Genomic DNA, 13771 nt, shown 5'->3' on the forward strand with positions numbered 1-13771 from the left:
ACCCCCTCAAAGAATTCTAGTAAATTGGTGAGGCATGATTTCCCTTTACAAAAACCATATTGATGCTTTCCCTACAGATTATGTTCATCTATGTGTCTGACAATTTTGTTCTTTAAAACAGTTTCAACCAGTTTGCCTGGTTTTGAAGTCAGGCTTACTGTAATTGCCAGGATCACCTCTGGAGCCCTTTTTTAAAACTGGCATCACATTAGCTATCCAACAGTCATTTGGTATAGAAGCTGATTTAAATGATAGGTTACAGATGACACTTTCTTTTATTACTGAACAATATATGTCTAACATCTCAAAGTTACTAGCACTTATTCATGGGATAGCTAGAAATGAAAAACACAATCCTAAAAGATTTTCACTAGCTCGAAAAGTAGAACATATGCTTAGAGGATACTGTAACTCCAGGGCTGATTTCATCAGCGGTGGGAGTCTATTTCCAATCATAGAAACTACTGAAAATCATAAAAGGGTTCAGTGGCTATTACTGTATACTGTACATAACTGTTAAAGTATTTAGTCGGAATTAAGATTAGGAAGGATTTTTAAGAAGTCAGTTTCTTTGTTGCAATATTCTCTCCCTACATTAAGTTTGGAGCTTGTGTTATTCAGTACACTGTACTATCAATATTTTCTCCATGCTAACAGAATTTCAGAGCAATCCTCAGGAACCTTACCTACAAAAGCTCCCAATTTATACTGACAGCTCATCTGGAATAAACCTTTATTACTATTACGTATTGAAACACCACAAGATTTTGAAACTAATCTTCTGAACACTTTCTCTTGTCCCTCTCCCCCCCACCTCCCACCTCCTCACCCCACATGCTCCCACATCGAATTGATTTTTATTTGATGGTTGCCTGTGCCAGCTTCACATATAACTATTTCATTGTGTCCTTTAGATTATTATTCCTACAGCATATTCTTCTTTACCATGGTATACCTTTGTTCATTTGTTGCTCATATTTGCTATCTACTGAGAAATTTCAGTGAACAAAGTCTGAGTACACTTCAAGTTAGTTTGGCTTCTAATTTTAGGAACTATGCAGTTATTGGTGAAAACAGATCAAAATTACTTTAATTTTTTAAATTATATTAACAGTGTTTTAAAAAATCAACACATTTCACTCAACATTTTTTTACCTGTAACATACACATTATTTTTATATTTTTGTGCATGAAACCCTGTCTCTTAGGATCTTTTGTGCTGTTATATGCAAAAAGTTCTAAAATGCTGTAATATCTAATGCACTGATTTTTATTAATACCATATATAAGAAACTTGTGCAACTTGTCTAAAACACTGTTTTCTTCCTAAATACTCTCTTCTAGTCACTATTGGCTTCTTTATTATGCTTCCTGGCTTAGTGGATAGGAAAAGCAGTAGACATAATTAAGTTTACGTTTTAGTCACAAGTATTTTTAGTAAAAGTCATGAACAGGTCATGAACAGTAAACAAAAATGTGCAATCCGTGACCTGTCCATGACTTGTTCCTCTTTTGAGAAGGGTGAAGGCACCAATCTACCGCCCTGATGTGGCATCCTGGGAGGTATGCTGCCTGCCAGAGGCCCGTATCTGAGACGTTATGGAGGGATTGTCAAGGATCATTCAGCCCTCTGACTACTACCCGATGCTACCTATCCATGTGGGCACCAATGACACTGCGAGGTATGACCCTCAGCAGATCAGAAGTGATTACAGCACTTTGAGAGTAAGGGAGAAGGAGCTGGGAACACAGGTGGTGTTCTCTTCAATCCTTCCGGTCAAGGATAAGGGCCTGCAGGTGAATGCCTGGCTGCGAAGATGGTGTCACCAGGAAGGCTTCAGCTTCCTTGACCACAGGATGCTGTTCCAGGAAGACGGACTGCTTCCGGGAAGGGGAAGAGCATATTTGGATACAGACTAGCTAACCTAGTGAGGAGGGATTTAAATTAGGTTTGAAGGGGGCAGGTGACCAAAGTCCACAGGTAAGTCAAAAACAAGGAGAACTGGGAGAAGGGTCGGAATTTGGTGGGGGGAGCATGGGCTGTTATAGCAGGGATAAAGGAGAGACAAGACAGAACTGCGGGGGGAGGGGCGAATCAAATCAGTATCTTATAAGTCTACAAGAATGCGAGAACTATTGAGATTAAGCAGGAAGAACTCAAAATGCTAGTAAACAAACATAACTATGACATAGTTGGCATCACAGAAGGGAGCTTGGGTGGAAGGGAGCTTGGGTGAAAGTGATCATGAAATGGTAGAGTCCATGATTCTAAGGAATGGTAGGAGGGAGAACAGCACAATAAAGACAATGGATTTCAAGAAGGCAGACTTCAGCAAACTCTGAATTGGTAGGTAAGATCCCATGGGAAGTAAACAGTTAGCAGTTTTTCAAAGAGACATTAAGAGCAAACAATCCCACTATGTAGGAAAGATAAGAAGTATGGCAAGAGACCAACCTGGCTTAACCAGGAGATCTTCAATGCCCTAAAAATCAAAAGAGTCATACAAAAAGTGAAAACTAGGTCAAATAACAAAGGATGAATATAAACAAACAACACTAATATATAGGGACAAAATTAGAAAGGCCAAGGCACAAAATGAGCTCAAACTAGATAGAGACAAAGGACTTAAAGACATAAAAGACATTCTACAAGAAGCAAGAGGAAGACCAAGGACAGGGTAAGCCCATTACTCAATGAGAGGGGAAAAACAATAACAGAAAATGTGGAAATAGAGGTGCTTAATGACTTCTTTGCTTCGGTTTTCACCAAGAAGGTTGGTGGTGATTGGACATCTAACATAGTGAATGCCAAGACAATGAGATAGGATCAGAGGCTAACATAGGGAAAGAACAATTAAAAATTACTTAGACAAATAAGATGTCTTCAAGTCACAGGCAACTAGGAAAAGGCAGGTCTACGTGATTGGAGACTCGTTACTGAGAAGAATAGCTGTAACTAGAGCTGATCGGGAGAACAGAAGGGTGTGCTGTCTGCCGAGTGCTAAGATACAGGATGTGGACCCGAGGCTGAAAAGGATCCTAGCGGGAGCGGGAAAGAATCCATTGATTGTCCTTCATGTGGGAATGAATGATACAGCTAGATTCTCACTGGAATGTATCAAGGGAGAGTATGCCAGACTGGGGAAGACACTTAAGGAAATAGAGGCTCAGGTGATCTTCAGTGGGATTCTGCCGGTTCCTAGAGAAGGGCAACAAAGGTCTGACAAGATTAGGGCGATCAACAGATGGCTCAGGCAGTGGTGCTATAAGGAGGGCTTTGGTATGTACGGCCATTGGGAAGCATTTATGGACAGAAGACTATTCTCTCGGGATGGACTTCACCTGAGTAAGGAAGGAAATAGACTTCTAGGATGGAGGCTCGCCCAACTGATTAAGAGAGCTTTAAACTAGGAATTCGGAGATGGTTGGGAGATGTCTAGGAGATCTCCACGCCAGAATTTAACCTTGAGAGGGAAGTAAACAAAGTAAGAGGGGATACAGCCGTGGACAGAAGAATTGACATAAGGAGGAAGGGTAGTGTAGATACCAGACTAACAGGTGATGCTGGTGGTAGAATGTCTGTGCCTAACAGGGTAAAGAATGTCAGTGAAGCCAAACGGCAAAAATTAAGATGTCTGTACACTAATGCGAGGAGCCTAAGGAACAAAATGGAGGAACTAGAGCTACCGGTGCAGGAAGTGAAACCGGATATTATAGGGACAATAGAAACATGGTGGAATAGTAGTCATGACTGGAGTACAGGTATTGAAGGCTATGTGCAGTTTAGGAAAGACAGAAATAAAGGCAAAGGTGGTGGAATAGCATTGTACATCAATGAGGAGGTTAACTGTAAAGAAATAAGAAGTGATGGAATGGACAAGTCAGAATCTGTCTGGGCAGATTGGCAGAGGCCCTGGAGCGTGGGGCATGGGTCACTTGCTGGTGGATTCTCTGCAGCTTGAGGTCTTCAAACCACAATCTGAAGACTTCAATAACTCGGACATAGGTTAGAGGTTTGTTATAGAAGTGGATGGGTAGGGTTCTGTGGCCTTTGTGCAGGAGGTCAGACTAGATGATCATATTGGTCCCTTCTGACTCTAAAGTCTATGAGTCTAAGTCAGGGCATGATGAAATGCATCCTAGAATACTTAAGGAGCTGACTGAGGGGATATCCAAGCCATTAGCAACTATCTTTGAAAAGTCATGGAAGATGGGAGAGATTCAAGAAGACTGGAAAAGGGAAAACGTGCCAATCTATAAAAAGGTAGAAAAGGACAACCTGGGGAATAACACCCCAGTCAGCTTAACTTCTGTACCCAAAAAAGATAATGGAGCAAATAATTAAGCAAGCAATTTGCAAACCTCTAGAAGATAAGGTGATAAGTAATAGCATGGATTTGTCAAGAACAAATCGTGTCAAACCAACCTGATACCTTTCTTTGACAGGGTAACAAGTCGTGTGGATGGGGAGGGGGAAGCAGTAGACATGGTATATCTTGACTTTAGTAAAGCTTTTGATACCGTCTCGCATGACCTTCCCTAATTTGTTTATGAGAAATACAACCTTGATAGAGTTACTATAAGGTGGATACAAAACTGGTTGGAAACCCAGTCGCAGAGAGGAGTTATCAGTGGTTCACAGTCATGCTGGAAGGGCACAATGAGTGGGGTCCTGCAGGGATCAGTTCTGTGTCTGGTCTGTTCAATATCTTCATCAATTATTTAGATAATAGCATAGAGAGCACACTTCTAAAGTCTGCAGACGATACCAAGATGGGAGGGGTTGCAAGTGCTTCGGAGGATAGGATTAAAATTCAAAATGATCTGGACAAACGGGAGAAATGGTCTGAAGTAAATAGGATTAAATTCAATAAGGGAAAATGCAATGTACTCCATTTAGAAAGAAACAATCAGTTGCACATATACAAAACAAACCTGCCTAGGAAGGAGTACTGAGGAAAGGGATCTGGGGATCACAGTGTACCACAAGCTATGTATGAGTCAACAGTGTAACACTGTTGCAAACAAAAGAAAACATTCTGGGATGTATAAGCAGGAGTGTTGTAAGCAAGACACAAGAAGGAATTCTTCTGCTCTACTCCACGCTGATTAGGCCTCAGCTAGAGTATTGTTTCCAGTTCTGGGTGCCACATTTCAGGAAAGTTGTGGATAAGCTGGAGAAAGTCCAGAGAAGAGCAACAAAAATGATTAAAGGTCTAGAAAACATGACCTATGAGGGAAGACTGAAAAAACTGGGTTTGTTTAGTCTGGAAAAGATGACAGAGGGGACATAACAACAGTTTAAGTATACAAAAAGCTGTTACAAGAAGGAGGGAGAAGAATTGTTTTTCTGAGCCTCTGAGGATAGGACAAGAAGCAATGGGTTTAAATTGCAGCAAGGGAGGGTTAGGTTGGACATTAGGAAAAGCTTCCTAACTGTCAGGGTGGTTAAGCACTGGAATAAATTGCCTAGGGAGGTTGTGGAGTCTCCATCATTGGAGATTTTTTAGAGCTGGTTGGACAAACATCTGTCAAGAATGGTCTAGACAATACTTAGTCCTGCCATGAGTGCAAGGGATTGGACTAGATGACCTCTCGAGATCCCTTCCAGTCATATGATTCTATATACCCCTAAGTCTTGGGTGCTCTGGAGAAGGGGCAGCCCGGGGGCACCGTGGGTGCTCTGGGCACCAGTGAGGTGGCCCAGGGACACTGCGGATGCTCTGTGGTGGGTGGAAAAGGCTTTTGACACCATCCCATGTGACATTATCATAGGCAAACAACCAAGTGATTTAAATAAAATTATTCTATGTTGTGTACAAAACTGGTTGAAAGACTGTACTCAAAAAGAATAGTTATCAAAAAAGTAGGGGGGAATATATAGTAGAATCCCACAGGAGACTGTCCTGGGTCCACTACATTCATTTTTTTCATTAATGACAAAAAAGGTGAAGAGTATGCTTATAAAATTTGCTGATGACACCAACCTGGGAGCACATTAATGGAAGTGTCAGATACAAGACAGAAAGTAACTGTCCTGCTCTACTCAGCTGGAACATTTTGTGACGTTCTGGGCACCACATGTAAGAAAGATGTGGACAAACTGGAGAAAATGCAGAAATGAGCAACAAAAATGATAACACATTTAGAAAACCTGACCTATGCGGAAAGGTAAAAAAAAAAAAAAAAAGGCCTTGTTTAGTCTTGAGAAAAGAAGACCAAGGTGGGACCTGATAAAAGTATTTAATATGTTAAGGGCTAGGATACAGTGACCAATTATTCTCTATGGCCACTTAGGGTAGGACAAGTAGTAATTATCTTAATCTGCAGCCAGGGAGATTAGATTAGGTACTAAAATAAATTTTCTAACCATACGGGTTCTTATGCACTGCAATAGGTTTCCAAGGAAGGGTGTGGAATTCCTGTCCCTGGAGGTTTTTAAGAACAGTTTAGACAAACACCTTGTCACATATGGATTCAGACACACTTGCTTCAGTGCAGGGGGCTGGATTAGATGACCTCTTGAGGTCCCTTACAGCCCTATGTTTCAATGATTAACATTTCTCCAATTCACAGCCCTGGTATAATTATAACTTGCAAAGAACTGTTCTGTGAGGAGAGAAGAGTTGATAATGTTTCTTACTCTAATACTCCAAAGCCCACTCATTTCTTTTGTCTACATTACCATAACCCTAGTTCAAGCTGTGACTATCTCTCAACCTCAGCTCCTGAAGCCTGCTCTTCTCATGCACATCCTCTGACTTCCACTTTACTTCACCTTTAATTCATCTATAGTGCTTCCATAAAAATAATTTACCTGGCCCCAAGGCTCTGACTGTGTCTAGCACTTCTTCAAATCCATTAACAGGGTTTCCTGTAACTTTATCAGTACTAAACTCTTAGACCTTGACCTCATCATCAATGTACTATTCTGTTCGAATCAATTATTGTTGTCCCCCTAACAAGGTCCAACTTTTCTGAGTAACTCCCCCTTTGGGTTGATCTCCATGCCTCCTTCTACGCTGTGCTATGCAACAAAATGTGACTCTACTCTCTCCTCCTCTCAGTCCTTCCTGAAAACACAAAGATGTCTATGAACCCTATTTCTTCCACTTCGATCCCGTCTTAACCTGTAAAACAAGAATTGGTATAATAGCTTTGATACTAACATGACAGGAATCCACTCTTAACGTATTCAGTTTCACTGTTTCCTTAACACTCTGCCCTTCTCTGTACGATCTATTTAGCTCTGCACGCAGGGACTTATCTTCCTCTCTGTGAGGATGCAGCATGTTTGGCACTATACAAAAATAACTAGGTAACAAAATAAGAAATGGCTTGGGTCCCAGTTAACAAGCGACTACCTCTCCCCCAATAACCTGCTATAACTGTTGAGGTCAGTTGTGGTACTCACGATAACAGCCAGTGATGAGCTGGAGCCGGTTCTCAGCGGTTCGCAGGAACTAGTTGTTAAGTCTAGAAACCCTTTTAGAACCAATTGTTCCAGGACAACCGGTTCTAAAAGGATCGTCGTCCCCCCCCGGGGCCCCAGCTCACCTCTACGTCCTGGGCTCCTCCCCTGAAGGCTCTGCTCCTCCCTTCTCCTCCCCCTCCCCTGATTCACAGGAACCAGATGTTAGCGCGGGAAGCCTGGGACTAGGGAGGGCTCAGAAGCAAGAAGCAGCTTGGCAAGGTAAGCTGGGGCAGGGAAGCCAGGAAGGGACCAGGGAGGGCTGGTGCGGCCTAGCCCAGCCCTGCTCCGGCCGAGCACCCAGCTCCAGCCCCAGCCTGGGCTGAGCACCCCGGCTTCAGCCGCGAGTGTCCCAGCTCCGTCCCAGCCGAGCGCTTCAGCCCGGGCCCAGGCCCGGCTGAGCAGTTCCGGCCCGGGCCCAGTTCGGCTCCAGCCAAGCGCCCCGGGCCTGGCCTGGCCCGGGCCTGGTTGAGCAGCATCGGCCCCAGCCCCAGCCGAGAGGCTCTGGCCTAGGCTCTGGCCGAGCGACTCCGGCCTTGGGCTGGGGCCAGAGCCACTCAGCTGGAGCCAGGGCTGCTCAACCAGGCCTGGGCCAGGCGAGGCCTGGAGCACTAGGCTGGAGCAGAACTGGGCTGGGCCACACCGCACCTCCCTGGAGCCCTCCTCGCTCCTCTGCCCCATCTTATTTTGCCAAGTCTGGCTCCGGTCAAGTGGCTCCTCCCGGGTCTGGTCCCTGCCAAGAGGCTCCAGGTCAGCCCCAGCCTGGTCCAGCACCCCCAGCCTGGCCTCCAGCACGGTAATGGAGCAGGGAGGGGGTGTTGGAAAAGGGCAGGGGAGTTTGGGGTGGGTGGGTGGATAGGGATCAGGGCAGTCAGAGGGCAGGGAACAGGGGGATTGAATGAGGGCAACGGTCCCGGGGGGCAGTCAGGAAGGATCAGAGGTTGGATGGGGCAGTGGGGGCCAGTTGGAGCAGGGGTTCCACTTCCAGGGGCAGTCAGGGACAGAGAGAAGGGGTGGCTGGATAGGGCAGGGGTCCCGGGGGGGCCATCAGGAATGAGAGGAGGGGTTGGATGGGGTAGGGATCTGGGGTGGGGGGGCATGACCCCCTCGTGAGGTGAGGAGGAGGGAACCAGTTATTAATTTTTTGGCAGCTCATCACTGATAACAGCCCCTAACAGTGGCTGGCCCATGACTCAAATTCAGTTCTCCCACTGGTCCACCAGAATCTGAGACTGTTGAGCTTTAGGGTAGAAGACAAGCTATATGTCCTTTCTCAAATGTACAGTATTCTTGCAGGAAAAGGGGAAAACTAAGGGGATTGGGGGTAGAGAGGAGAAAGGGAGTCTGCTCTGACTATTTTTGTTAGATTCTTGCAAAAAAGTAGGAAAAATTGTAACTATTACGCACATGATCTCAAATATGCAATGTGGTACATTTCATTAATCTAGAATATAAAACTAATATCCACAATAGCTATCGTTTCCCATATCCTGCTGATTACATTTCTTGAACCATACCTAATTTTTATATACCTAACTGAAATGATCTGCTAGGAAAGACAGAATAAGCTTGTCAGTATATCTGACATTACTATTGAATCTGCCAGCATAAATACTTATGCTCCAACGGTATCTTTAATTCTACACATTGTATCAGGGCTTGCTCAAGAGACTAATCAATGTTATCCCAGGACACCCTTCCCAAATTGTTTGTGGTATTATTATAAGAAATATTCCATTTTAATATTGAGAGAGAAAAGAATTAAGTGTATGTCCCATATTTGTGAATACACTTAAAAATGTGAAAAAATACAGACACTGAACAGAACACACAGCAAAAGTAGCAAATATAATTATAATTTTCTATACACACACTGTACATCCAAAAAACTCACCCACAACTGTTGAAGGAGGTGCAGTATTATACATGTATACTGAATATCTTCAATATGCAAATTCATCTTTATGAAACAGTGCTGACCATATTACTCACAGGTGGGTAATAATTAATGCTCCTATCAAGTGTACATCAGATCTTCACTAAAGCTGTCACATTCCATTGGTACAACATTTCATTTTTAAAACTGTCCTTCAATAAGTCCACTCACTTTCGTAGCCGCTGGTTCCACTAGTCTCTGACGGTGCCGTGTTGAGCTGAAATGGCTCTTCTGAAGTGGCCCTTCCTGACAGTGAATGGAAGACAGGAAGAGAAAAGAAGAGAGAAAAGGGAAGAGGATGGATCGTGGAGGGGATGGAATGAAGGATGGTCAGAGAAGGGAGAGGGAGAGTATTTAACCGAACTGTACTTTCACTATCTTTCTAAGAGCTTTATGAAATATATTCCACAGTTTCACCATATGCGTATCAGAGAAAAATGAAGTTATTTTGCTTGTAACCTCATGAGGCTTCTATATATGTATTGTGTATGGAAACTTAATGAGATAGCATGAATACAGATGACAAAGATACGCACACTGAAGTTACAAAAGCTTTGTCTTGCCATTACTATGTACTTAAACTAGCAAATAATGTATCACCAATTTTGAAAGTGCACACAAAAAACAATCGTATGTAACCCAGCTTGATCCATATTCTAACTGAAAACTCTGAAATCCCCTTGGTAAAAAACAACAACACCTCTTTAGATTTATATCCCTCGTACACATATTTTAGAGCTCCAAAAGATGAATCAACTACATGATACTTTTCAGATTTACACTTAGCAGGTATGAGAGTTTCATTCCTTCTTTTGAATGAACAGTTAAGAAGTGGGTTGTAAAAGACAACTGTTCTGGTTTATGGAGCAGCATCTGAAGGAACACTCTGTTGGAAGAAATGCAAGTACATAGTCCAAAAACAGGCACAAAAATTATCTAGGTCATTGGCTCACTTGCTTTGTAGACTGATTGCAGAAAAACTCAGCTGTTCGATTGTCAACGACTGTTGCAGTTTTCATAAGAACAAGTGAAGACTGACTACTATAACCTTTGGTACCCTATTCCTGCCATTTCTCTGGTCCCCCTTATGGACCACGGTAAATGTGAGAGTGACACTTCATAAAGAGAAGAGCTGCTTCAACCAAAGGCTCCAGTATAGGTACTATTCTCCTCTAACCGCTTATCATGGAAGTTAAGATGGCTACTTTCTTTTCAGGGACTTTACCTCAACATGCTAACTCAAATTATCTAAATAAGAAACAAGATTTATTAAGGGGAGAGAGAGAGAGAATCAGATTTAAAAAAACAAAGGAGGCATGCATACCGTATAACCTGCATCTCTGCAAGAGATAACTAAGCAAAAGCATCCTGTATTAGCTTCAATAAAGAAATAAAATGTTTCACATTTCAATTAATCACATCCATCTTTGGCAGGTCAGCTTATCAGAGCCATATGACATCATCTGTTCTCTCTCTTTCTCCTCTTTATCTAACTCACCACCATGATACTCTCTTTTCAGGATTCTTTGAAGTGCCTGGCTCACCATACCAAACTCACCCCAACGAGGTGAAACCCCCAGCAGACTATACCATGGACATTCAATGGATTTTGAATAGAGACAAGATTGCATTAGCAAATCTGAATAAACACTTCCAGTTCTCACTTATCTTCACTGACACTCTATACACACACCTTCTTGTTCTCTTAATTATGATGACACATCATTTTTATTGTGATGGGTATTTGCCTAAGTATGCTAAGTTTCCTTTTAAAGCTATTATTCCAATTCATGTTCAATATTAATTCTACTTTATATCACATATGAATCAGACAAATTTAATTTGTCAAATATAAACAGGAGACTGCAGATGAAAAAGGAATGTGGGAAATGTTTAAGATATTATTAGGACATTTTCCTCTTCTAAAAGAAGAAGAAGTGTTCCTGAAACTTTGCATGAAGTTATAAAATACTTCAATTTGACTACTAAAATAAAACAAATTTTACTGCCCATTAAAATATACTGTAAACTACATATCCACTGGTTCCAAAATTTCCTAGTTATGAAAGGACAAAGTATTACTATGCTAATGATTTTCAGTGCTGAATGAACTTAAATGCTAACTTCCTGGCAATATGTTTTTAATATCACAAGCTTTCATCTCTAATATCAGAAAATCTTTTTCCAGAGTATAACAGATTCCCATGCTTTGAACAAAAAGGTTAGGAAAGCAGCTGTGGGTGTTTTGGATATTAATAACAATGCAATCCCTCCATCAAATGTACTATAAATATTTTATTTAAACAAAAAAAAGCTAGAAAAAAATTAAATTGAGATGAGAATTGCCGTATCTATTATCCAAGATGTGGAATTATAATAATTACCTTCTAGTTCTATCTAAAAAAATGATTTTATATGCCATAGGTGAATACATGTCACCTTTTTCCTAGTCCCAGCTAGATCTCATTAGCCAAGTACGAAGAGGTTGAGTCAGTACCAAAATGGAGGACTTCCAAGGAATATCTAATATCACATTCTGGGGCGCAATCCACACCAGGTTATGTTATCACCTGCCCTGTAACTTTATGTGCCCTCACAATGCTTTGCTGCTGTCGCTCTCATACGGGCTGCTCATAGGCGCTGACTTCTACTGGCGCCAGTGGGTGCTAGATCCCCCTCTGCCCCTGATCCTGCCCTGACTCCACCCCAGCCCCATCCCCTCTCCACCCCCATTCCCTGAAGTCCCCACCCCAACTCCACCCCCTTCCTGCCCCTAGTCTGACTCCTTCCCCAAATCTCCACCCTGGCCCTGCCTCTTCCCCGCCTCCTTTCCTGAGCACACCACATGCCCACTCCTCCCCCCTCCCTCCCAGAGCTTGCTATAGCTGTTTGGTGGCACCAAGCACTGGGAGTTAGACGGAGGAGCGGGGACTCAGTACACTCGGTGAAGGAGATGGAGGAGGTGGTGAGGTGAGGTGAGGTGGAGCAGGGCGGGGAGCTTGGCTGCTGGTGGATGCAGAGCACCCACTCATTTTTTCCCATGAGTACTCCAGCCCCGGAGCACCCACAGAGTCGGCACCTACGGGGCTGCTCACAAATAGCCCTCCAGCATTCTGGCTTCCAGCAGCCTCCGCTACTACTTGCTGAGTGACCCCACTACACTCCCAGTCCCAAATTTTCCCAAAACACATGTTCTGCAGCCCTCTCCTGGGCAGCTCAGATATTTTAGGTCTGTTGCCCCTATAAGGGGGTCAATGTACAACAGTTTGCTCCTTTAATTGGCATTACCAACAATTCAAATTAAAGACAACCCTGCATTCGTTTTGATTACAGTAAATAAAACTTGGTTTATGCTTTAGTTACAAGTAGATGTCTTATGCTTGTAAGTAAAACCTATTAAAGTTAGAAATAGTTACAAGAGAAATAAAGATAAAACACTTCCTAGTAACTAAACTTAAACAAACTAGACTTGGATCAAGGTGAAATTTTTAATCAAATGTTCCTCACAACAGGGCTGACCAAATTCTCAGTTCGGAACACCTCCTTAACTCCAAAGACTAGTTCCTTTGTCTTCTCAGGTGAGAGAGAGAGAGAAAGAGAGAATATATATGTGGGGTGGTTTTGCCCCTCCCTTTTAAAGCGTTTTCCTGAAGATTACCCCTAGATCCCCTAGATAAAGTTCCTTCCAGATGTAAGGATGGAGACATGGCATCTTGTGGTGAAAGAGGTTCCACATGGTGGTTTGTTAAAATGCAAATTGATCTGTTCCTGCCCCACTTCAATGCCAAAAAATGGCCACTTGACCAGTGAACGTCAGTCAACTTTGATGACACCTGGCTAGAGATGTCATCTTGTCCTTTGCCTTTGAAAAACTGGTATATCCACTCCCCAGACTAGTTTGGTAAACACATTTTAGTTATAACTTCATCTTATGTTCATAACTTTGCATATGAATGTTGTTACATTCATGTCACCATGATATTATTGACCAGAAAGTTATTAGTTTTCGAATAATACCTCACAGCATGTTTTGTACAAAAATTATTTCAATACTGTGTAGGGTGTGAATACAGAGTTGTATTTGGTCACACCTCTGTATTGAGGGAAGTGGTGCTAATTCAGAAGGCGGCACTTTTCCAACTAAGTCAGTGTTGAACTACAGCCCCAGACTAGAGCCAGGGGTCATTTCTGCTGGAGATGAAGTCTCGATGAGATGTAAAACTTGAGCACTGGAGCATTACAAACTTCACGGCGCTCTTTAGAAAAGTAGGAGTGTGACCCTGGTGTCCTGGCCAAATTCCAACTTAGGCAAGTATATTCTGGAGTATCTAATTTCTCCAAAGTTTCATTTGGATGTGGCATTC

At 42.7% G+C, this 13771-nt stretch overlaps 1 protein-coding gene across 4 annotated transcripts in view; it reads right to left on the reverse strand.

Annotated features, from left to right (window-relative positions):
- The window catches only part of MAST4 (microtubule associated serine/threonine kinase family member 4), a 342363-nt gene that overhangs the window by 221211 nt on the left and 107381 nt on the right, over positions 1-13771 (reverse strand). For 2 of the 4 annotated variants that reach the window (XM_030566014.1, XM_030566015.1), the window contains one exon: positions 9579-9653. The exons of the other annotated variants lie outside the window; for them this stretch is intronic. In XM_030566014.1, coding sequence (XP_030421874.1) covers positions 9579-9653 — 75 coding nt within the window. The remainder of the gene's footprint in view (positions 1-9578; positions 9654-13771) is intronic. 4 annotated transcript variants of the gene reach the window in all.

Source organism: Gopherus evgoodei, chromosome 6, assembly GCF_007399415.2.
Source record: "Gopherus evgoodei ecotype Sinaloan lineage chromosome 6, rGopEvg1_v1.p, whole genome shotgun sequence".
NCBI classification, from domain to species: Eukaryota; Metazoa; Chordata; order Testudines; family Testudinidae; genus Gopherus; species Gopherus evgoodei.